The following is a 26,683-nucleotide window of genomic DNA, read 5'->3' as shown; positions in this document are numbered from 1 at the left end:
TCACTCACTCCAGCTATATGACGGCGGTCTGTAAATATTCCAATCTGGATCCCGTTTTGTAAAGCGATCTTAGCGCTAAGACGATCGAAACTTCCATACATACACAAGTCGTAGTGGTGAGATCGCTTAGTGAAGCGAGTTACTGCACCAGACAATCCAGTGATCAATATTATGAGCAACGTCCGTCAGATAGGAAGACACCTAACCAACCGAGTCTCTGATTGCGACAACCCCATCATCTTAGTCGCGACAAGCAAAGGTTCCTGAAGACGAGTTGTGACACGGAATTCCCAGTGAATGACACATCATCGACCATTGGAGTATGTATATTGGAGTTAGTGAGTGAGTTGGGGTTTAACGTCCTTTTAAACAGAATTTCGGTCACACCATGGCCTGTCTGCGTAATGTGGAGGAAAGTGATGCAGGTCTCAGACGTTTACAACTTTGGTGAAACCAACGAGCACGGTATGATGCAGACAAACCTAGAAACATAATCAGGGCGTACCGGGATTCGAACCCACGATCGTATGTGTCTTGGCTTGCCCAGGGGACGCAACTCTTTACGTCGAATTACGGCGATTTACACGACTGTCTCACCCTAAGAGCTTAACTGATGCTTGTAGTGTGTCACTATGTCGTAGTCGCTATTTGTATTGTCCTGAATATTAACAGATCATTGTGAAATGTTATCACTCTCAAATACCGTATAACGTGGAAGTGCCAGATTAGTCTATCTGACACACCCTGAACCATATTTTTTTCCCTTCAACCCAGCCCCACTGTAATGCTGTAGCCCCAAATGAAGCAAGTCTACATTATACATCTCACTTGGGCTCCTTTTCAATATAAATTAAGTTGCTTGTTTCTAGAGACTGAGCGTTAGGTAATGAGTGAGTGAGTGAGTGAGTTGGGCTTAGCGCCGCTTTTAACAGTATTCCAGTTATATCACCGCGTGTCAGCTTAATGTGGGAGGAAAGCTCGAAGAGATGCAGGTCTCAAACGTTTACCACTTCGGTGAAACCCACGAGCACGGGTATGGTGCTAACAAACCTAGAAACATAATCGGGGCGAACCAGGATTCGAACCCATAATCATAGGTTTCTGGCGTGCCCAAGGGACGCAACTCTGCTTAGCGAATCGCGGCGCCTTAGGCGACTGGGCCACCCGTGCCCCCCGTTAGGCAATGAGCAGTTCGTTGTTAAAAATCTGTCCTTGTATATAAAAAGCTACTGTTACGTCGACGGAGTTTTTAATACGGCTTTCGGCGACATGTTGACTTGAAAGTGAAAGCAAGTACTACGGGTTTGTTATCGTTCAACTACAAGTAAACAAGCTTCCTTCCTGGTGCTGCGTTATTTAATTACACGTAATTGATACTCATCGGCGAGATCCATAATTAATCATCCACCATCCCGGCAGGGCGAAATTGGGACAATACGATACAATCCCGGCAATTATTTCTTATTATGAATACCCATTTCACGCAGCTTATGATAAATACCACTTATAACTGACCTGAAGGGCAAAGGTCAGGGGTGACGTTCGACTGGGCTATACAGTGTATAGACTGGTTCTACATGTCCGTTACGGAAACGACTCCCAGATGTCCTCAGCGGCATGAAGATAAGTCGCGCGTGTGCCGGTTGAAGTTCACGGGGCAAGATCGAGCGTTAGTCATGATGGGCTAGTCCAAGGCGGACGGACATACCGTTAACAGTGTGTGCGAGGTCTACGGATTACTACACAGATGGGAGAAGGTCGTTTTCTAAGCAAGACCATGTGGCTGCAAGTCATACTTTTAGGATCTGTATTAAGTGGTGAGTGAGTCTTTGTGTTTATGGCGTCATTTCCTTAACAAGCCGCTTTAACGATATTCAACGGATGCGGAGGTCGTGTGCGTTTACTGCAATGCCCAAAGCTATTTTTTTCCATGCCGATTTCACGAAAGCTGTTGCTCGTGTTGTTGTTGAAAACAACCCATTGTAAATGTTAACCACGTGTTTTCACGATGCTTTGCCCTTTCAATATTGCTCTATCTGTCTTTGTGCGCATAAATACCAGGCTTATTTCTGTCAGATGGCTGCAACAACAGATTTGATTGACACTCATCAGGTGTCTGGGTTCGTAGAACACTGATTTACCTCACTGCAACGGATTTAATTGGAAATTAAGATTATAGTTTATATTATAATCTCGAATACGTCAACTTGAAGAAATGTTCGTTCAGATTCAGTTTTACTACCCTCAGCTTTAGTCCGATGTCAGTGTGTACTTGCAAGTTTGTCGTTTCACGATTCGGCGAGTAGAAGATATGCAGTGAGACTCCGTTAATCCGGACAGAACTGACTGTGATTGGAGTGGGTTGTGTCCGGATTACGGAGTTTCACTATACACTGGTATTGCGGTAAGCGGGGTCGGAAATGCGGGATTTCACGTTAGCAAGACAAGGATGTATATTCTTTATGTAATATGTCGGGGCGCGGTCGGTCAAGTCGTCGAAATATTCTCAATGGTTCCTTGGGTACGCCAGACACCTATGGTCGTGAGTTCGAATCCCTGTTCGCCCTGTTATGTTTCTTGGTTTGTCTGCACCATACCCATGATCGCCGGTTTTATTAAAGTCTGTATCACTTCGGGTTTTCCTCCCAAAAAAAGCTGACACGTCCTAAAAAGACTGAAATATAGTTCTAACCGGAGTTGAACCCACTCACTCACTCGTTGGGATAGACATATGTGCAGCACATGAATACAGTAAACAACGTTTATAACGAACACGCTTATAACGAACTGACGGATATAACGAACTGTTTTTTTGGTCCCGTCCATTTGCTGTATATATGTTGTAAATATGCTTATAACGAACTACGGTTATAACGAACTAGATTTTTTGGTCCCTTTGAGTTCGTTATAACCGTAGTTTACTCAAATGCTTTTATGTTGCATTGTGTACGGATGAGCTCGTGAGTGTGCGAGTAAGGCCGCCCTAAAAAGCAGCCCACTTACATGCACTATTCCAGTTACATGCACTAATCCACAGCCTATCAGCCTGATGTGGGAGGAAAGTCCGAAGTGATGCAGGTCTCGGACATTCACCACTTTGGTGAAACCTGCGAGCACGGGCAATGGTGACAAACATAGAAACATAATCGGTCGAACCGGGATTAAAACCCACGACTATAGTTTCCTGACGTTCCAAAGGGAGGCAACTCTGCACAGCGAATTACGGCGCCTTAGCCCACTGACCACCCTTTCCCCAGGTTATTGTGTACTAACATTACGTACATATATTAACATGGTATAAAATGGAACACGTCAATCCGGAAACCCTCCCTTTTGGGAGATTACAGGATAACTCTCTGATTGTAGCTTACAGGTTTCCAACATTGGTTTGATACCTGTAAATTTAATTTGATACCACTTTCAGTATTTGAAATTGTCGTTTTGTGAAAAAAGTATGTCTTTAAAATAAATAGCTTCTCACTCGTGATGCGATCGTCAGCAAGTCGTGGACTAAAGAGTCGATACCCAATCAGAATGCAAATTTATGAGACGTCATGATGATTACTTCTAAACGTCTTTATTCAAATGAATATTAACTGGTACCCATGATTTGCTAAACCAGAAATGTAGCAACCAGGACGTTTTCACTTCAAGCAGTGTTGTAGACAGTGCTTCCTCTTTGCCGATGAATAGCTTTATATTCCTCAAATTAAAGTACTTAAGTTTCGTTTCAAGTGTTTTTTTTATGGCAACAATGACAAAGGACTATTTGCATATTTTCAAAGGATGCCATTCACTTTCCTGTTTGTCAAATATCAACGGCTTGAATTTCAAGGCTCAATATAACTTTTATATTTTTTATATTGAAAAAATTGCTCGAAGACAATGAACAGTACTTGAACTTGTTTAAGTATAGAACTTGATACTACGATTTACATCGGGCTGGATTCAATTACTGCTGAATCACAATGCATAATGGTGCTGAAGCTGTAGAATCTCCTGCATCTTGACCGTCACGATATATCTCCTGCATCCTGTCTGTGACGATATAACATGACAATGCCCTGTTGTTCAAGTGCAGTGGAGTGGCTGGTGTAGCATGCCAGCTGATTGGGACGTATATTGTGACAGGGTTTAAAGTATGCGCTGTATACAATCATTAGTTCATTACGAGACATTGCACAGAGCTGTTCTTAATTCACACGTGTTAACACGATGCGTGGGGCCTACCCTCCCTCTCCCCGAGGATCCTAAACGTCTCCAGTACCCTTTAGCGTGCGTACCGACTGCAGGGAAGATTGGGGAGTTAGAATTATGCCCCGACGGCTTGTTCTTTTTTGTTTTGTTTGTTGTTTAACGCCGAAATATTCAAGTATGACGGCTGTCTGAAAATAATCAAATTTGGACCAAACAATCCAGTGATTGACGTCATAAACATCGGTCTATGCAATCGCCCGGCGGGTGAACGTTGATTATATGAATTTGGGGTTCGTCTGACCCCGCATTCACTTTCCGTTGACCTGCTATAATATCGTAGCGAACAATATCATACCATTTTCTCATTGGTAGCTTTTAAAAAGCGACAAAACCGTTTCCATACCAAAAAGAAATCTCTGCCAAGAGCAGAGTCGATTCTGATTATATCTGAGCATGTGTTTATGAATCAACATCAAATAGTGATGATACCAGGTGTTCACGAAAAGGCGTATCCTTCCCCACGGGTGACACCCGTCATAAATATATGCAGAGGCAGGTCAAGTGTTCTGCAAAAACACCGGAACATGAGGTACATCAAATTGGACATTTTTGTCACTTATGCGTCAAATTTGGAAATGTCCACATGTCCACCATGAAACTTTTTGAAAGCTTTTCTGAGGCCTTGAATGTTGTAACCTTCTAAACTTCCGAGCAAGGGAGGGGCGGTCGGGTAGCCAAGTGGTTAAAGCGTTCGCTCGTCACGCCGAAAACCCGGGTTCGATTCCCGACATGGGTAAAATGTGTGAAGCCCATTTCTGGTGTCCCCCGCCGTGATATTGCTGGAATATTGCTAAAAGCGGCGTAAAACCGTACTCACTCACTCACACACTCTGAGCAAGAGCCATTTGACGCGCTTTGAAATCCTCATTGAAAGAGAATGCCCTTTTGTACCTCAAAGGTTGTGAAATGTAAACACCAAAGGCTGGAGCTGCTGGAATATTGCTCGACATAAACAAATTGACCTTTGAAAAGTTGAAGCAATCCCTCTTGTCATACAGTATTGTGGGGAGTGTTTTATCACCCTGAATCTTTATGCATAGATCTAAATATGAAACAGATGAGGCGGTCTCACTGGTCTCCTTTATTTCTAGTTTAGGTGGACCGCCTCCGTGGTCTAGTGGTAGAGCGTCCGCCCAGAGAGCGGAAGGTCCAGGGTTCGATCCCGGGCCGCGTCATACAAAAAGACGTTAAAAGATTATACCTGTTGTTACCCTGTCTGGCGCTCGGCATTAAGGGGCTAAAACAAGGACTGGTCAGCTCGGAGTCAGTATACTGTGTCTGAGTGGGGTATTCATATTAAACTGCGGCATGGTATCTCAGTGAGCTAGCACTATAAATCGGCATCAGTCCGGACTAGTACAAGCAGCCACACACATACACTTGCATGCACGTCGCTATATAAGTGCAATAATCTTGGACGCGACGTTAAACCCAATTTCACCTCACCTCACCTCTAGTTTAGGTGGGTTTATCAGTGGAAAAGAATTGGCTATTTGATGGTTTTTGGGCGATATCAGATCATCGATAAACCTGAAGCTAAAGGTAAACTTCTTGGCCACATCACCTTGGGTAATCGGAGTAGAAATTCCGACTCATATGCATTCAGAAACAGACCCGCAAGAATGGGAGCAACAGGGGGTGCAAATGGGGGGTGCCTAGCTCTTTCCTAACTGTCTCACCCAAAACTTGTACTTAGATGTTATAGATGAGGAGGTCTCCAACGTTTCACATATTATTTTCTCAGTAAACTTCATATGACATTGGGTTTCATTTCTGACAAGTTATCCCGAACCTCTGAAGATAAATATGTGATTGTATCTAGGGTCACCAGGTTTTGACCGCCGGCGTGGTCTAATGGTAGAGCGTCCGCCCGAAGAGCGGAAGGACAGGGGTTCGATCCCCGACCGCGTCATACCAAAATACGTTGAAAGATGGTACTTGTTGTTACCCTGTCTGGCGCTCGGCATTAAGGGGCTAAAACAAGGACTGGTGGGCTCGGAGTCAGTATACTGTGTCTGAGTGGGGGTATTCATGCTAAACTGCGGCATGGTATCTCAGTGAGCTAGCACTATAAATCGACATCAGTCCGGCGTAGTACAAGCAGCCACACACACACTATTGCATGCACGTCGCTATATAAGTGCAATAATCTTAGACGCGACGTTAAACCCCATTTCACCTCACCTCACCACGTTTTGTAACAACAATCTCGTGGATCAAAGACTGGGGTTTGTCAAGAGCTTTGGAATCCAGTACAAAGAGGAATGGACATGTCCTCAGGTTTGACAGTCAATATAATCATTGATGGTACTGACGCATGGTTTTGGCAGATGTCTTCATAAATTAACATACTGGCCTTATATGTGACATTATTTGATATGTCATTTATATCAAGTTCTTTGATCAAACAATTAATGTAGTGATGCCTACATATAATGGTAATGTTATTTGAGGCCTTGTCTTTGGAAACAACTACAAACAGTTCGTGAGGACAGCCAGCCTTTGGATGACAGCTGGCTGGGACAGAATGGGTTTATTCCAATTCTGCTGCCTCTTTCTTAGTTTGTGCATTCTACCAATGACAGTTGCTTAAAGGCGACTGTCGTGAGTCTATGTTTAATTATGTGAGTTACGAAAGTAGTAGCGCTGTAACAGCTTTGTATAGTGGAGACCATGTCTACCGCGGTTACCCGGTAGTATAAGAGAACATCGAGACCCTTTAAGTGGAATGTTAGTGGTGGCGTGGGGCGGCTGGGTAGCCTAGTGGTTAAAGCGTTCGCTCGTCACGCCGAAGACCCGGGTTCGATTCCCCATGTGGGTACAAACAATGTGCTGAGCCCTTATCTGGTGTTTCCCGCCGTGATATTGCTGGAATATTGCTAAAAGCGGCGTAAAACCATATTCACTCAATGGTGGTGACAGAAACTGTTGTGTATGTCGTCATTAGATGTGTTCTGCTGACGATCTGCGTATGTACGCTGCGCACGGACAAGACAAATCCTGTGATACTTTTAACAACAAAACTGAGTCATTCTTATAATAAACACGGATAAACATTTGGACAGCAATACAAGTATCGATAAACACCGTGAAAGCAATGCCGATATAAATGTAGTAAAACTACATTTATAATGGACACGCTTTAACAAACTTATTTTTAGCTCCCGGCCAACTGCTGTATATATGCTTATAAAACGAACTACGGTTATAGTGAACTAACATTAGTGGTCCCATTTAGTTCGTTATTTTAAAAGTAATATGGACAAATACCGTGACAACGATAACAACCGTGCCACCCCACGTAATCCCTCATCAATTGATATCCCATTATGACACTGCCGAATATCGGGTATTACGCTGATCTGCCCGTGTTAATGTATTGAACGTATAATTCTTCAAATCTGATAATTCATAAATTCGGGCAAGTCAGATTGAAATTGTAATATAAAGTCATCTATCTACGCGGCAACATGTAGGTCAACTCTTGTAATTATAAATAGCAGCGGAAATGTACTGTGGCCAAAGTTGCTTCAACAAGCTAACGCCAAATGCCAAACAGAAGGCGCAATCTGACCAGCGCAACCTCCCGCTGTAACCTGTCTGTCAGAGCCCATGTGTCGCTGGCCGTGCTCCATCGTGCGGTGGAAGCAGTAAGCTAGACTAACATGTAGTCTCTGAAATGAACATATTTTACAGAAAAAAACAGTTGTTAAATTATAGTTATAAAATATTTTAAAAAAGCCCAGGGACTTTCTTTATTTTCAGATACTGCAGTAATCGAGGCTTGCCAAACATTATAGACTTGCATGGGCCGTATTGGATATATTTGTTTCAGGGTCTGTATGACAGACTAGCAGTAAGCGTGCCGTGGCGTTATCCGAGACACATGTTGCCTTCATTACACCAATAGACGCAGTAAACGTAGATAGAGCGAACTTTTTTCGGATATTCCTCCTCATAGAGGCAGTAACATTTGTGAGATGATCTTAAACTGAAAACCCCTCGTTAAAGGTATCGTTACCTTTGTAAAGTCCCCCGTGGGAGAGCTGACTTAATCATAACAATCCCAGTAATAACCTTTTCAATATTACATCATCACTGGGCAGTGATCAATCCACGTGGTACTGTTCAATTTACCTGTATTTTGCAATGTACACATACGACAATCTGTCATCACTTATCAGGTGTGTAAATATACTGTAGTGATGGCCTCTCTCTAACATCATCATTTGGTCCTGGTGTGTCTTCGCGGGGCGTCCCCGCCGTGATATTGCTGGAATATTGCTAAAAACGGCGTAAAACCTCACTCACCCACTCTTCACGTAAACTGCACAATTCTGTACATACGTCTGTCGCGGGGTCCACCAGTGGGGCAAGATACGCTCACCTTTTCGTGAACACCTGGTATCATCACTATTTGATAGGGATTCCTAAACACACGTTTATGACATTGGCGGAATCGCACAATGCACTCTGCTTTTAGCAGAGATTTGTTATGATTCTGGAAATGGTTATGTCGCTTTTAGTTACAGAGATGTAAAGTGCAAATGCGTGTTATCATCAAGACGAGGCTGTTATTAATGTGCACGTGCTGTACCGGTTACAGTTGAATGTAAATATGGCTTCTAGTGTATTGAACCAAGTGAACCTTATATAACTACACTTTACGAGAGTATAACTTTGTTTTATATGCGACGTGACATTCTAATGTGCTAAAGCACGGGCTTGCCTAGTCCTGCACAATGACTGTTGAATATATTTATTTAATGAAAAAAAATCTAGATTATGTATACAAAAGCAAGTCTAGCCAGGTCAGCATCGCGAAAATTATTTGTTTAATTTTAGAGTCGAGAAGGGTATTGTGTAATATAAGATTTCATAGACTAAATGTTAGTCTAGAGCCAGCCCCGCTGTGTATTTTACTAGCCCCGTGAAGATCCGGGATAGAATAGGTCTTCAGGAAGCCAAGCGTGCCGTAAAAGGTGACTATGCTTGTCGTACGCGTAAGAGGCGACTAACGGGATCGGGTGGTCATGCTCGCTGACTTGGTTGATGCATGTACATCGTATCCCAATTGCTTGGACCGATGCTCATGACCTCTATCACTGCATTGTCTGGTCCAGACTCGATTATTTACTGACCGCCGCCATGTAGCTGGAATATTGCTGAGTGCGGCGTTAAACAACAAACAAACAAACAGTTCTGCAACATGGTGTGTCTTGGTCCATTTCGTGTCTGGTCAAGCCTCGATTGTGGACAGCCCGTCGCGTGACGTCAGTACTATTGGGCGCTATCAATGAGTGGTGGGTGCTACTGGTAGAGTAGGACATGGTTACTCACGAACACCAGGTGTCATAAATAATTTCCAGTTATCCCTTCGTATACTTTTCACTGCTGTTTTACCTTTCACGCCCTGTGGAAAATCTTTTTAACACATAATCGAGATAATTATAATTCTCTGACGTTATATATTTTTTCACATAAAACAAACCACACGCTTCATTTTATCAACAGTATTTTCAGTTGCACTTTGGACATACTGTACTAGCTATATGACGACGGTCTCAAACTAATCGAGTGTGGACCAGACAGTTCAGTGATTGACATGATGAGCATCGATCTACGCAATATGGATATGACGACATGCATCAGCCAAGCCACCGAGCCTGCCCACCCGACCCGGTTAGTCGTCTCTTACGACAAGCATCAGTTGCTGAAGACGGATTCTGACCCGGAACTTCACGGGGTACATTAATGTGATATCCATATGTTTAAAACAAATGTTAAGCCAGGGGAGACCAAAAGGCCCCCAGAGGCCTCACAAATCTATCAAGCGGCTTGCCAGAATCCGTTGTTTGTAAACACAAGTAGATACAGTACGATTATGATCCTGGGTTTATGAATTTTTTCACTTTTATTTACCACTTTGGTGAAACCAACGAACACGGGCATACATATTTATAAGGGTTTGTCGCCTCGTTATATATTATAAGTTATATATATATGTATCCCCGTGTTTGTTGGTTTCACAAAAGCGGTAAGTAAAAGTGACAAAATTCATTTTATAATCACAAGAAGTCCCGGCTAAAAGCAGAGTCGATTGTACGATTCCGACCATTATCACAAACATGTATTTATGAATAATAATAATCATGAAATAGCTGTGATACCAGGTGTTCGCAAAAAGGCGAGCAATCTTCCACGAGGCGACAAACCAACTCACTATCCTATGTTTCTCAATAGAGATTTTCTGAGGTATTTGTGTCTTAAAGGGAAGTTCGTTTATAACGAACACGCTTATAACGAACTGACGGATATAACGAACTGTTTTGTCCCGACCATTTGCTGTATATATGATGTACATATGCTTGCTACGAACTCTGGTTATAACGAACTAACATTAGTGGTCTATTTGAGTTCGTTATAACCGTAGTTTACTGTAATACCAGTTAAGTCAGACTATAGTTCCTACCTTCTTACATAGGGCGCGAGTGGATCACTTGTCGCGTAGCAACGCCGGGATCCGCACGTGGTTCGAATCCAAGTTTAAGCAACCAGGTTTCTCCGCACAGATCTTGGTACATATTGTTGTTTGAAGCTTGCGTCTGGCCATCTTCCCGAGGCAAAAGAGTTAACTGACTATAAAAGTCAAGTTTCCACCCTTGCCGAACTAGGCTGGTATTATGGAGTTACATTTTGGCTGGACTAACGAGTCTATGCATAGTCCAATCAAAATCGCGCACCGAAATCGAGATTTGCAAAGCATGTGCACCGCTAACTCGTTGTCAACAGATATTTTCTAAATCTTTTCTTGTTTTTAATCAAGGTGCTCACGTGATTTGATGCACTTCGCGATGTAAGACTCGTTTTATCACAATATAGATCTTGATTATCGATCAGATGGTCTTGTTTGTTTGAAGCAAACGCCAGTGATACGAGAGGATGAATCTGATTGGTCAATAGGAGAGGCATAGAAAGGACACAACTCGTAATAGCCACTGGTGGCGCTGCGATCGAGCCCAGGAATTCCAGCCTAGTTCGGCAAGGGGGGAAAGTGGACTTTTAAAGTCAGTTAACTTTCTTGCCTCGGGAAGATGGCGTCTGGCATTTGTAAACTCATATTCCTGTGATAAATGTCATTAATGGGTCACAAACTTGTCTTCTAACACATCAGATGTTCCAGTGCAATGATAGCATATCGATTTGTCTGTAATTCCATCAAGGAAACTACTAGCAATAAGGTGTTAAAGTATCTTTGTAGGTGAACAGGTGGTTCGCATCCAGAGACCTGACATGTTGGAGCTTTATTCGTTTACATTAATGTATAACTCCTGGCGTAGCGCTGGCGTGTCAAGAAGGTGCTGTTATTTTTCAACATAATTTGTATATGTGGAAATAATTGAAAAAATATATAATAATTATGTCATGACCTCACATTGACCTCATACAGATAAATGTGAAACTGAGATCCTTGACAGAACAGGCACCGGCACTTGCTATCGTAGCATGCCTTTTCGGTGCAGGGCGTTAAGGGAATAAATCCCCGTCTCTTTAATATAATGATAGATGGGCAGATTTATTTCGCGCGATCAGTAACCGGAGATATATTTCCGATGGCAGGTGTTGATAACATACGTTATGCTATGCTTCCTGTCCCGTTGCCATGGTTACCTGTGTTTCTGTAGTCAGTAGCATGTGCACTTTGTATGCCTTCTAGATTCAAAATCGGTTGTGTCGAATTTTTCAGTCTCATGTATTTGTCTTGCTATATCGAAGTGGGAAAAGCTCTTTTGAAAATTAAGATATAACTGATTTATCGCGATACGTTAATGGTAAATGTGGTGTGCGTCTGTGTGGCGTGTGTGTGTCTTTGTGTGGTATGTGTGTCTGTGACGTGTGTGTGTGCGTCTATATGTGTGATTTAGATGTCTATTTGTATGTTTAATGTATGTCTTTGTGGTATATGTATCTCTGTGTGACGTGGCTGTGTGGTGTGCGTCTGTGTGTGTGATGTGTCTGTGTGGTGTGCGTCTGTGCGTGTGATGTGTCTGTGCGGTATGTGTGTGTGGCTGTGTGGTGTGCGTCTGTGCGTGTGATGTGTCTATGTGGTGTCTGTATTTGTGTATATGTATGTGTGATTTGTGTCTGTGTAGTAAAGGTGTGTATCTGTGTCTGCAATGTGTGTCTGTGTAGTATGTGTTTTTCTGTTTGTGGTATGTGTGTGACCTCCTCTGCAGTAGTAGAAAGGCCTCGAATGCCACCAACAGTCAAGATCATCGGGGATGTGATACGTGCAGCCTCTGAAACATAAATATCCGAAAACTCCCACGCAAGTCTGCAATAATGAAACTGAAAGTATTCTTTGGGTTAATTTATATTATATATTAGTAGACAAATAACTACACAAATCGTTACCAAAATATGTTAATTCCACAGACATGTAAACCACAAATACATTTACAAACATATTTTCATTCCAGGAACAATTAAACCGCACATATCTTTACAAACATATTTTCATTCCAGAGACTGTTATTTATTGTGTGGTATGTGTTGCAGCCTGCTATGCGTGTCAAGGAAGGACTTGCGCCCAGTGTGTGACGTCGGGAGGAAACTGCGCCTGGTGCTCTGAACTGGTAGGTTGGGTCATTCACATCCTTCAGTCAAAATACGTCGTGTCTCACAATAAGATCGGGTGATAGCGGATGGTATCTCGGAGGGCGTGGAGTGATGTGACAAAATTTTCTAATTGTACATTATGTACTAACAGGTCGAAATACGCCTTAGCGATGATGACAATGCGAAATCCCATGTCCCATGAGTTTGTCCCTTAAAAATCTTATTGGATAGCTTACATTACATGTACATGTATTTAAAACGTTACTAAACATATTTGACTACCTTACTGAATTAATTTGATACTTTACTAAATTTAGATGTACTTGATCCCTTAATAGACTTATTAGATGCCTTACTAAACTTATTTGATACCTTACTACATTACCATGTGTTTGATACCTTAATATACGTATTAGATAACTGACCCAACATATTTGATACCTCACTACAATGACATTTGTTTGATAACAAAATTACACATATTAGATAGACCTTACTGAACATATTTGATACCTTTCCGCACTAAAATGTTTTTGATACCCTAATAAACGTATTAGATACCTTACTGAACTTATTTGATACCTTTCGACACTGACTTATATTTCATACCCTAATATACGTATTAGATAACTGACCCAACGTACATTTGGTACCTCACTACAATGACATTTGTTTGATACCATATTACACATATTAGATACCTCACTGAACATATTTGATACCTTTCCGCACTAAAATGTTTTTGATACCCTAATAAACGTATTAGATACCTTACTGAACTTATTTGATACCTCACTACAATGACATTTGTTTGATACCTTAATAAACTTATTAGATACCTTACTGAACATATTTGATACCTTCCTACACTGATTTGTGTTTGAGACCTCAATAAACGTATTAGATACCTTACTGAACTTATCTGATACCTCACAACAATGACATGTATGAGATACCTTACTGAACTTATCTGATACCTCACTACAATGACATGTATGAGATACCTTACTGAAATTATCTGATACCTCACTACAATGACATGTATGAGATACCTTACTGAACTTATCTGATACCTCACTATAATGACATGTATGAGATACCTTACTGAACTTATCTGATACCTCACTACAATGACATGTATGAGATACCTTACTGAACTTATCTGATACCTCACTACAATGACATGTATGAGATACCTTACTGAAATTATCTGATACCTCACTACAATGACATGTACGAGATACCTTACTGAACTTATTTGATAACGAAGCAAACGTTAAGATTCTGGAGACAACATATCCCCAATGCTCACAATAACATTCCACTGAGGACGTACTGGTGTTCCAACTTGTAAATGGCTGAATATGTGTCATCTTGCCCCGATGGCCCGGCTCATGCCGCCAGTCACGTGTTTGCCTGGCCGAATCTGGATTGTTTACCAGCCACCATGATAGTCGCGTAATATTGCTGACTGTGTCATAAACGCAACATTCATTCACTCACTTACATATTCATGGAATGTTTATTCCCGATGAACGTGTGTCCTTGGGGTGAGGGTGTGTTCTAGGGGTGAGGGTGTGTCCTAGGGGTGTGGATGTGTTCTAAGGGTGAGAGTGTGTCCTAGGGGTGAGGGTGTGTTCTAGTGGTGAGGGTGTGTCCTTGGGGTGAGTGTGTGTTCTAGAAGTGAGGGTGCGTCCTAGGGGTGAGGTGTGTTCTAGAGGTGAGGGTGTGTCCTAGGGGTGATTGTGTGCCACATGGGGTGGGGGTGGGGGTAGGGGGGTGGGGGTGTCCTCGGGGTAAGGATCTTTACCCCTCGGAATGACAAGTATCTTTGGGGTGATGGTGTGTCCCTCAATACCGTCCCCTTCTCAGCTCAAGCAGTCTATAATCACCCACTTCTCAGCTCTAGGAGTCAATACCATCCCCTTCTCGGCTCTAGTAGTCTGTACTCACCCCCTTCTCGGCTCTAGCAGTCTGTACTCACCCCCTTCTCGGCTCTAATAGTCTGTACTCACCCCCTTCTCAGCTCTAGCAGCCTAAACTCATCCCCGTCGTCTATACTCATCCCCTTCTCTGCTCAAGCAGCCTCTACTCATCCCCTTCTCTGTTCAAGCAGCCTATACTCATCCCCTTCTCTGCTCAAGCAGCCTATACTCATCCCCTTCTCTGTTCAAGCAGCCAATACTCATCCCCTTCTCTGCTCAAGCAGCCTATACTCATCCCCTTCTCAGCTCAACCCGCCTATACTCATCCCCTTCTCTGCACAAGCAGCCTACACTCATCCCCTTTTCTGCTCAAGCAGCATATACTCATCCCCTTCTCTGCTCAAGCAACATATACTCATCCCCTTCACAGCTCAACGAGCCTATACTCATCTCATGTTAATACTTGTGGATTCCACTGGAGAACTATTTCTATTTAACCTTATAACATTATGTCGGGGACCTGTTGATGTTGGTTCAGGGAATGTCAGAAGAACAGTGATGTTCAATATGAACGTATCTGGCGTGGGTCATCAAGTACAATGATTGGCATAAGGGAGATTGATGACCGATTCAGCAATGCCATTTAACGCTTCCAGCCATTTCACGAGTGCGTTATGAGTGTACGCCATGCGCAGCATCAGTCACCGTCAGCATCACCAGACATCTTCACTCCCAGGCAGCACTTAAACCACATGCACAATTAGCCAATTACTCTCATGCGGAACTTCGACTGTTTATCAGCAAGACAAATGTTTGGCTCAGTTCTGGCAAATCGCTATCTCTTAAATGTCAACTCACCCCGTCATTAACATAATTGGAATTAATTACCTCTCTTGCCATGTGTTCAGCTTAGAACAATAGTTCGTAAACAAACATAAATTATCAGGTGCTATCAAAGAATAATTAAAAGTAAGGATGTCCGTATTTTCCTGTTTCCCATCTGAATTTATATTCCGACGTCAAATAATAACAAAAGTTTCCTTTTGTTAGTTTTCCCCTCCGCTGCGGAAATTAATTAATGGGGTAAAAAAAATAAATTCTACCATTGCACACTTCTAACAAACTCAGGTCAGCTTGATCTTTCTTCAGTTATATATATATATATATATATATATATATATATATATATATATATATTCGTTTCCGATGCAGAACTACTCGATATGCGTAATAAGTTAATTTAAAGTCCTATACCAAGTGTTGTAAACTTTAAAATGTCTTAAAATACGTCACACAATAAGTCAAAAACAGGTTTTCTGTTTATTTATGTATTTTTCGCCCATTTGATCTCTTGCAATGCCTGGCATTTATCGGTAAAATAAATTGTTCCTTAACATACCTTCTTTGCAATATTTTTACTTCACATTGACCCAACTTAAATGCGCATATTATCTAAATGAATCTTCGTTTGAGTGATTATCTCCTGATATTGACACAACCACTGGTTTCCTTCTTCGCCATTGTCCCTTCTCACATGTCGGAGGCGATCGAGACGCTTAGCTTTTAACTCATGGCCATGGAGAGTGTAGCCCGCTGTCGTGTTGCCGAGACAAATCATGGTCGGAAATAGCACTTGGCCAACAGGAAGTCGATGGTATGCCTAGTACGCATGTACAGCTGCCGCATGAGGTCACCGTGATACACACAGTATATCTCATCTGGGCACACTGCAAGTTATATAACGAATGTCTCTGTTTATTCTAAAAGGTATATTTGATGGCTGACAAGAGCAACAACAACAGCAATAACAACAACAACAATAATAATAATGATTATTATACTAATAATTATGATAATAATAATATTAACCCAAACCCAAACCCTCATTTATTTATTTTAATCTGTAAATAATGATAATAAAATAAACCCACGAGCACGGGTATGGTGCTGGCAAACCTAGAAACATAATCAGGACGAACTGAGAATTGAACCCACAAGCATAGGTTTCTGGCGTGCCCAAGGTACGCAACTCTGCACCCGTGCCCCCTAAAAATGATGACGAGGATGAGGATGATGATGATGATTTCTAGCTTGGTCAAGCAAACTCACCATCATGACCTAACTGGCCTCTCATGTCCAGTCTATGTTCCAGGTGATTGTCAACCCAGAGGACCGATGTGGCACGATAGAGGAGATCAACAAGACCTGTTCCCTTGGGAACATCACCTTCCCCAGCAACAACATCGAATACAACGAGGTGGGTACCGCCTGCTCATACTCCCACAAATATCTTGGTTACAATAGGTCTTCAACAAGCATGCTTGTCGTAAGGGGCGACTAACGGGATGGGATGGTCGGGCTCGCTGACGTGTGTGTGTGTCTGTTTGTACTAGTTTGTACTAATGATGTCAATCACTGGATTGCCTGGTCCAGATGAATAGTCGGCAACCGTCATATAGCTGTAATATTGCGGCGTTAAACAACAAACAAACAAGCTAATCTACTCATTCAAATGGATTAACACAGGGATATCTTCTGCCATAGCGGCTCTACTGTATACCAAACTTTGTGAACATTGTTTGTTAGTGCCTTGTTTAACGCCGCACTCAGCAATAATCCAGCTATATGACGGCGGTCTGTAGATAATCGAGTGTGGACCAGCCATCCCAGTGATTGACATTATGAGCATCGATCCATGCAATTGGGATACGATGACATGCATCAACCAAATCAGCGAGCCTGACCACCCGATCCCGTTAGTCGCCTCTTACGACAAGCATTGTCGCCTTTTACGGCAAGCATGGGTTGCTGAAGACCTATTCTACCCCGGATCCTGCGACATGCATGGGTAGGGATTCTTACCCGATTCTTCATGGGTCGAACATTGCAATGTTTAACACGAGGCACTAGTTAGAATATATTTACCAAATCAGTCGGTATTCTAGGCAGCATTACATATAGACTGTTTTCTTCTAAACGTTCAAGAATTACCGATGTGGGTGCATGATATTGTTGTTTGCTTTGTGAAACATGTATAAATAGACCATACATCTTTCGGTGTTGACTTCGTATTCGTTGTCGTATTGCGTCCAAAACAAGAGCTCGTGGATCTCTTGATCTCCTTGTCTTGCTTCCAGGACAACGACGTAACAGACGGCGTAAACGGCAAGGAATCGGTGCAACTGCAGCCACAACGACTGACACTGCAGATCCGCCCCAGTGAGTAGACTGATTGCACATATATACTCATGGGTATAAATAACGCAACATATACATACACAGTAGATCCCCTATCCACCACGCGATCAACCACATTTACAAGACCAGTGAGTTGTAACACGTGTGAAAACTCCATGCAAAGGTCACAGTATGGGATAGTATCGCACATCAGGTATCATGTTGACAAACGACGTCCTAAGCCGAGACTACACCATCCCTAGGAACCTCGTCAGGATGGGCCAATATGGTATTCGACACAATTAGGTATGAAATAATTTTCGTTCCTCTTTACCGCTTAGAAGGGGGAAATGTCACGGTTAGAATTTGTGTGAATGTTTGCTCACGTTTGCACAGGATTACAACATCCATTAGTCCGATATATTTCTCATCGAACATAATGGCTGCCAACTTGTAACAAGAACATGTTGAAAACATTATATGGTTCTGGTAATTAAGTTAGTGAGTGGCTTTTAACAGTATTCCAGTTATATATCACGGCGTGTCAGCTTAATGTGGGAGGAAAAAACCCGAAGTGATGTAGGTCTAAGACGTTTACCTCTTTGGTGAAACCCACGAGCACGGGTATGGTGATGACAAACCTAGAAACATAATCGGGGCGAACCAGGGTTGGAACCCACAATCATAGGACTCTGGTATGTCCAAGGGACGCAACTCAGGGACGCACAGCGCATTGCGGCGCCTTAGACGACTGGGCCACCCCTGCTATCTAAGGGTTACAGAACAGGCCCCAGGCGATGGGTTGTTGCACATTTTAGGTCACTACTTTACCTGGTCTAAACTCGATTATTTACTGTTATTTCACTGGCATTTCACTGGTATTTACTATTGATTCACTGTTATTACACTGTTATTTCACTGTTATGTACTGGTATTTCACTGGTATTTACTGGTATTTCACTGTTATTCCACTGTTATTCCACTGTTATTTACTGGTATTTCACTGGTATTTACTGGTATTGCACTGGTATTTACTGATATTTCACTGATATTTCACTGGTGTTTCACTGTTATTGCACTGGTATATACTGGTATTTCACTGGTATCGCACTGGTATTTGCTGGTATTTCACTGGTATTTCACTGTTATTCCACTGATAGATGACCGAGACGTACTAGATTCCCCTTCTCATTGAAATGAATTCAACGTGTATAACAAAGGTATATTTGCTGCCATAACGGATCTACCACACCAGCCTTTGTGTGTACATTGACATACTATTGACTTACAAACGGCGATACACATTTCACACAATGCAGCAATTATCCTTTGTTCTGGTCTGTGGGTTGTCATCATTACACAATTTACAAATTACGACCAATGGTATTAAGTCATTATAATGTTTATCGTGTCATCCACGGGGGTATATTACAAACATATGGCAGCGAGGGTACCGGAGATGTGTCTGTCTGTCTGCAATTACTGGCAATTTAAGATGCGTCGTCCCGAGTCAGGATGACAAATCGGCATGTGTGACATTTACACACACGTGAGCACAATAACCGTGTTACTGGGGTCTTTAACATGGGACAAGGAACAAAAGCAGTTATGCAGTTGGAGTATTGTCAGTGCTCCAACAGGTCAGGGGGTAGCACCATCTGTCATGGAAACAGTGAAAACAAATTAGAAGATGCTTTAATGTATTGTAATTGGCTTCACTGATAAAAAAAATGTCAGTTAAAACATTAAAAAATATATTTGTCGTACATTGTTCAGAAGCGTCCCATGAACTGACGTACACAAACTGATGGAAAAAAACAGTGTGATATTACAATGTACTTATATTTCTTGCTTTGAGATATGATCGCACGTATGAGGTCATTTTTCTGAGATGCATGAGTTAACATACACGGAAACGGACTAATATTTTTTCGTATTACCTTTTAAACCTTTATGATGGTGTTGGTGAATGTTGTTTTACGCCGGTCGGCAATATTCCACTTGTATTGTACCTATAAAAATGATTCTGCTCCAGGTATAAACTAACATTCTGTCTCTGATAAAAACAAGCAGATGCATTTAAATTGATAGGGAGCCCCAGTGCGATGGGAGGCGAACCTGTGGAAAATCTAGACTTGCTTTATATTAGGCTATAACATCACAGTTAGGGATAGTCGGAAGGACGATCATATAGTTAAGGGACTGTGAGACAGACCTGGCCATATAAACCAGAGGTTAATAGCATGAGCAAATATCCACTCAGTGGGACGCGCACTTGTCTATGCAGGTCACACACTGTTGCATTCGGAAGTTAGAACATTATTCGCCATTCGTTTGCCTAGATTCGTAAAACCATAAGCGAAACATTCATAAACGTTTCATTCTCTAATTACTGAATTGTGCCACTAGTTTGTTGTTTGTCTTTAATTGTCCTCCCCAACATACATTTCGCACCGCAGGAAGGTGTGATTATTTACATTTTTTACTTAATAAAACACTCGGTGATCGACACAGGAGCTCATTCGTGTGTTTACATAGGGAAACATCTTAGCATCTTAGCAATGTTACAAGTCTTCAGAACTCTACATTCCACTCAATATTGAGACAAACAGGTTATGAACAGTGCTGGTCGGCGCAACGTCCGTTACCATTAGAGAAATCGCCTTCAGCTTAAACTTACTGTTGATTGTTTTAAAAGACGAATAACGTACAAAGAGCCACATGTATTTCATTTATTCCCGCGCCATGACTGTGGCATACGTGTATTTCATAAAAAAACAAAAACAAATCTAGATATATATAAAGGCTATTCTAGCCAGCTCTAGCCAGCTCTAGTGGGCTCTAGCCAGCTCTATTCCACATTGACTCAGCATCAGGAAAATATTTCAGAATGTTTTTTTCGTTTAATTTTAGAGGAGAGAAATGCATTTGGTGATAAAATATTTCATAGCCTACATGTTGGTGTCATCACTGGGTATCCATTCATGTGGTATTCATCGCCTTTTTGCCTTTTACTCCTAGTGGAATCGGACCGCCTCCGTGGTCTAATGGTAGAGCGTCCGCCCGGAGAGCGGAATGTCCGGGGTTCGATCCCCAGATGCGTCATACCAAAAGACGTTAAAAGATGGTACTTGTTGTTACCCTGTCTGGCGCTCGGCATTAAGGGGCTAAAACAAGGACTGGTCGGCTCGGAGTCAGTATACTGTGTCTGAGTGGGGTATTCATGTTAAACTGCGGCATGGTATCTCAGTGTGCTAGCACTATATATCGGCATCAGTCCGGACTAGTACAAGCAGCCACACACACACACATACACGTGCATGCACGTCGCTATAGAAGTGCAATAATCTTGGACGCGACGTTAAACCCCATTTCACCTCACATTACCTCACCCAGTGGAATCTGTCTCGGTGGATATTCGGGACTGGTTGTTCTCTAGCGTTGACATATTATATGTACACTGAAAGTGATGCCGCCGATGGGACGTTATTGAGTGAGTGAGTTGGGTTTAACGCCTCTTTTAACAGTATTCCAGTTATATCACAGAGTGTCAGCTTAATGGGGGAGGAAAGCCCGAAGTGATGCAGGTCACAGACGTTTACCACTTCGGTGAAACCCACGAGCACGGGTATGGTGCTGACAAACCTAGAAACATAATCGAGGCGAACCGGGATTCGAACCCACAATCATAGGTTTCTGGCGTGCCAAAGGGAGGCAACTCTGCACAGTGAATCGCGGCGCCTTAGACGACTGGGCCACCCGTGCCCCCTGGGACGTTATTGAATGCCTCGAACAACCAATCTCCTGAAAAGATACCAGATACTAAGAACAAATACGTAAGCTCCGACGTTCAAATCCCAATCGCCACATTCAATACGTCCAAGATGTATTATTTATCTTCCAGATTCCAAAGTGAGCGTTCCCATGCGGTACCAAGCTGCCAGGAACTACCCGGTGGATCTATACTTCCTCTTTGACTTATCCTTCACCATGAACACTCATAAGCAGAAACTGGGCAACTTAGCCGGACAAATAGGTGAGTACATAAGTCACATAAAATTATGTGCCATAAAACCAGCCGTGCTACGAAACAAAACTGTCAACGGACAAGGAATTGTTATCTGAGTGAGTATAGTTTTACGCCGCTTTTTGCAATATTCCAGCAGTATCAAGGCGGAGGAAACCAGAAATGGGCATCACACATTGAACCCATGTGGGGAATAGAACCCGGGTCTTTGGTGTGACGAGAGAACGCTTTCACCACTGGGCTACCCTACCGCCCCTGTGATAATTTAGAGGTGGATCCAGGATTTTGTCAAATGGGTTTGTTCACATGATCCCCAAGTCAGGAAGTGAGTAAGTGAGTGAGCGAATATGGTTTTACGCCGCTTTTAGCAATATTCCAGCAATATCAGGCCAGGGACACCAGAAATGGGCTTCACACATTGTACCCATGCCGGGGATTGAACCCGGGTCTTCGGCGTGACGAGCGAACACTTTAACCACTAGGCTACCCGACCGCCCCATGTCAGGAAGTGACTTGCACGAGGGTTCAGTCAACATGTAAGATGTCTCAAAACACTTGGGGAGGGGTTGCGCATCACCTGTACCCGACAGTGGATAGTAGCTCCTTTAGGTCCATACGTTATACATAATCTAAAACATAAGGACAGCAACATATAAATTTGAAATTTATCAGATGTTTTAACGAATTCAGGAGATTTCGACTTTGTTTATAGCAACACTCCCATGTTTTCGAAATACGCCTAATTAACAACCCTTAACGTATACGTTATTATTTCTTATCGGAATCAAATGTAAAAGGTTAAAATATCTAATTAATGCTCATAAAAATGCCTCTGTAAAGTCTTAGATCTAAGTTGAGTTTCATATTTGAACGTAAAATATGTATTTCGAGAAGGCCAAAGAGAATTATCCTTGTGCTTTCGCCGAAAGAATGATAACGAGAGCTATGTGTGCAAATAAAACATGAGTAAAACCAATGATCACCTTACTGGTACAAATGGCGCGATTCTTGCTGGAATCACCCTCACGTGAAGGAATTCAAGGCATCCCTGGAACATTTCCGGCTACACAAAGCCTTACAAATAACCCGCGGATCTACATAATCCATGCAGGTGATAATGTTACGAGTCGACTCCCAAATTGAAACAATAATTTCACCCAGAAATGAACTTCAGATTTTAGTGTGGAATTGACAAACAACACAAAAATGTTAATATACAATTACCAATTGTTTTATAAAATTAATTATGTTTCAAATCAATACAAATTACTATAAAGTGATTATAATTATGTAGTATAAGATATGATAGAGACACGCACTTGCTAAATATTCTAAATACTTATATCAGATTATATAACATACTGGATTAGTCCAGCTGTATGAGGGGCGGTCGGGTAGCCTAGTGGTTAAAGCGTTCGCTCGTCACGCCGAAGACCCGGGTTCGATTCCCGACATGGGTACAATGTGTAAAGCCCATTTCTGGTGTCCCCCGCCGTGATGTTGCTGGAATATTGCTACAAACGGCGCAAAACCATACTCACTCACTCACTCACTCACTCCAGCTCTATCAGAAGATTCAAAATTATACTTGACTCCAAAATATCTAAATATTTTAACTTCCACATCACAGCTTATATTAAATAGTAATACATTCCTGACAACTTACCATTGTCGAAACACAATGTTATGAACCTCTACTTAATCTTAAGAGAAACAATGTAATATAACTGAAATATTGTCAACAATTAATTATACTGCCATATACAATAACAACAGGGTGGAAGGTTAACACGTGGGCTTTGACGAATACTCGTTGAGCATGATTTCCACGTGCACCGCGTCAAACAACACCTCTGTCCCCTGTTCACTGGAAATGGAATATTCTCTTGCATTTGGAACGCCTCGTGTCCGTAAGTGCGGTGAACGCACTGATACTTCTGAAGTTAGTTAATCTGTGACAAAATTGTTTCGAACACAGTCTTACTGCTCGAGGAAAAATTTAACCAACTTGTCAAACCCCTACATTTGATTTAAGAATATAACATGTAATTCGAAACAATGACAAAAGTATGACAAAAAAATTGATGCACAAATTTATTTTTTTTCTCTATATTCACTGATGGATGTTGTAAAATAATATGGCCCGTTCTTCTTTTGCAGCTAGCAAAATAGGAAATATTTCAAACAATTACCGGCTTGGTTTTGGTTATTTTCAAGACAAGGTCATTCTGCCGTTCACCAATACAGTTCCCAGTCGGTAAGTTGGATGAAGGTTATGTTTACGTTTCAGGATCGGTTGCCGGTTCACTTCTATGAAAAGCCAGAATTCATAAGTGCTTTGGATATTGTAATAGAGTGGATTTTGAAGATGAAGTGACTATTTTAGAGACAGAACACTTGACACAGCAGCCAGCAAGTCAAATAATAATTGTTCCTAAAACCGAGGGAAAATTATTTTCTCAGTATGAAACCTAGAAACATAACCGGGGCGAAGCGGGATTCGAACCCACAATCATAGTTTTCCTGCGTGCCCAAGGGACGCAACTCTGCACAGCGAATCGCGGCGCCTTAGACGACTGGGCCACCCGTGCCCCCCGTTAAGCAGAAGAGTTCGAGATGAATGTAAAATCAGTATAGGATAGTACAGAAGTGATTACTATGCTTCGCTTGATTGAAATGATGACATGATGTTAATATGATTAAAAAATGTGTTGTCCTTCGTCATCTTTTGATATAAAAAACCCAATTTTAACACATCTCAAAATCATATTTCATATTAAACCTATTGATCTAAAAATAGGTTGGAATATGTCCATGAGCCTGACACTTCTGTGTGCATGAATGTGTTGCAATGAAGGCTCATGAAGTCAGTGAAGTCTTGTTTTATTCGTGATTGCAACTTTACTTATACAGGGAGGCCCTTGAGGGGTGAGGTAAAACAACAAAACTGTTCGTGTGTGATAAAGGGTCCTTGTAGTTAATGGTCCTTGTCCTAAATGGTCCTTATACTTACGGGTCCATGTAGTTGATGGTCCTTGTCCTAAAGGGTCCAAGTAAAGGATCCCTGTAGAAAAGTGTCCTTTTACAAAATAGTCATTTTATTAAAGGGTCCGTGTAGTTAATGGTCCCTGTCCTAAAGGGTCCAAGTAAAGGGTCGATATAGTTAATGGTCCTTGTCCTAAAGGGTCCAAGTAAAATATCCATGTAGTAAAGTGTCATTTTATTAAAGAGTCCGTGTAGTTAATGGCCCCTGTCCTAAAGGGTCCAAGTAAAGGGTCGATATAGTTAATGGTCCTTGTCCCAAATGGTACTTATACTTACGGGTCCATGTAGTTGATGGTCCTTGTCCTAAAGGGTCCAAGTAAAGGATCCATGTAGAAAAGTGTCCTTTTACAAAAGAGTCATTTTATTAAAGGGTCCGTGTAGTTAATGGTCCCTGTCCTAAAGGGTCCAAGTAAAGGGTCGATATAGTTAATGATCCTTGTCCTAAAGGGTCCAAGTAAAATATCCATGTAGTAAAGTGTCATTTTATTAAAGAGTCCGTGTAGTTAATGGCCCCTGTCCTAAAGGGTCCAAGTAAAGGATCCATGTAGTAAATGGTCCCTGTCCTAAAGGGTCCAAGTAAAGGGTCCGTGTAGTAAAGGTCCCTGTCCTGAAGGGTCCAAGTAAAGGATCCGTGTAGGAAATGATCCTTGTAGAGCTCATGAACCAGGAAACCCGCCAGCGTACATTCAGTCACAATAAACCTCAACGCCCTACTTAGTAATGCGATCGGGACAGTGCTATTTGTACCACATGTCGGCTTCCCCCATGGTGGGCTATTTACACACTAGTGACCCGACTGTGGCCCTACAACCTATGGTTAAGTATAATCATAGCATTTTATCTTCTGGCGATAAACAAATACCAGTATTACTGGCGTCATTTGTACTTCCTGTATATCGTATACTGGAACATGGCCGAATAACACCGTGTTTCGTCTATCGAAACTAGCTGTGTAAATATAGTTTTAAACCGACAGATGTACGGAGTGAAATTTCGTTCATCCGGACGGTAACAATCCGGACATCGGCCCGTTCTAACACATGTCTGGATAAACAGATTGTGTTATTTAAAACTGTTCTCTAAGGGGGCTTCATGGACTGACGGTCGCTTTATATATGAAATTTTGATGGAAACACAAGCAACTATATTTAAATAGATAAAGACCAGTAATATTGGAGTTTCCGATCCTGTTGGAAATCTTGATTTGCTTCACTTAGGGGTAACATTACTGTAAGGATAATATGGCTCAGAGACTTTGAGACAGGCTACAGGGTTTTAGTTTAGTTGAGGTTGCTGTAACAGTTGATGGCATCCGTACACTCAACGCTACTAATGCAAACACATGCAGATGACGTTTGCGGATAAAATATGGTGATGTTTCGTGCAGGCCAGGGAGACCCAGTGGTCTAAGATGAAGCAACATGTTGTGCAGAGTTATGCCCCTTAGTTATAACCTGATCCGCTGATGGTGGGTTCGGTTCCCAGATTCGCTCAGATTATGATCATTTCATTTCAGCAACTTACCACTCCTACTCTCTGTGTGTGTGTTTGTTGGGGGGGGGGGGGGGGGGGGGGGGTTCTGTACATCCCACTCGGACGTACTCGGACGTTCCACCGACATTAAGTTGACAGT

The 26,683-nt window shown here is 42.1% G+C and overlaps 1 protein-coding gene across 1 annotated transcript in view; it reads left to right on the top strand.

Moving 5' to 3' along the window:
* Positions 1-1,588: 1,588 nt before the first annotated feature.
* The window catches only part of LOC139464902 (integrin beta-PS-like), a 47,326-nt gene continuing 22,231 nt past the window's right edge, over positions 1,589-26,683 (top strand). Inside the window, exons 1-6 of the mRNA XM_071246481.1 lie at positions 1,589-1,817; positions 12,817-12,893; positions 16,954-17,058; positions 17,939-18,020; positions 21,883-22,014; positions 24,166-24,262. Of these exons, the coding sequence (XP_071102582.1) occupies positions 1,748-1,817; positions 12,817-12,893; positions 16,954-17,058; positions 17,939-18,020; positions 21,883-22,014; positions 24,166-24,262 (563 nt within the window). The 5' untranslated portion in view covers positions 1,589-1,747. The remainder of the gene's footprint in view (positions 1,818-12,816; positions 12,894-16,953; positions 17,059-17,938; positions 18,021-21,882; positions 22,015-24,165; positions 24,263-26,683) is intronic.

This window comes from Haliotis cracherodii, unplaced genomic scaffold (assembly GCF_022045235.1).
Source record: "Haliotis cracherodii isolate W230 unplaced genomic scaffold, xgHalCrac1.p SCAF_17, whole genome shotgun sequence".
NCBI classification, from domain to species: Eukaryota; Metazoa; Mollusca; class Gastropoda; order Lepetellida; family Haliotidae; genus Haliotis; species Haliotis cracherodii.
The sequence above is the reverse complement of the archived record's forward strand: the minus strand, read 5'-3'. Positions and strand labels throughout refer to the sequence as shown.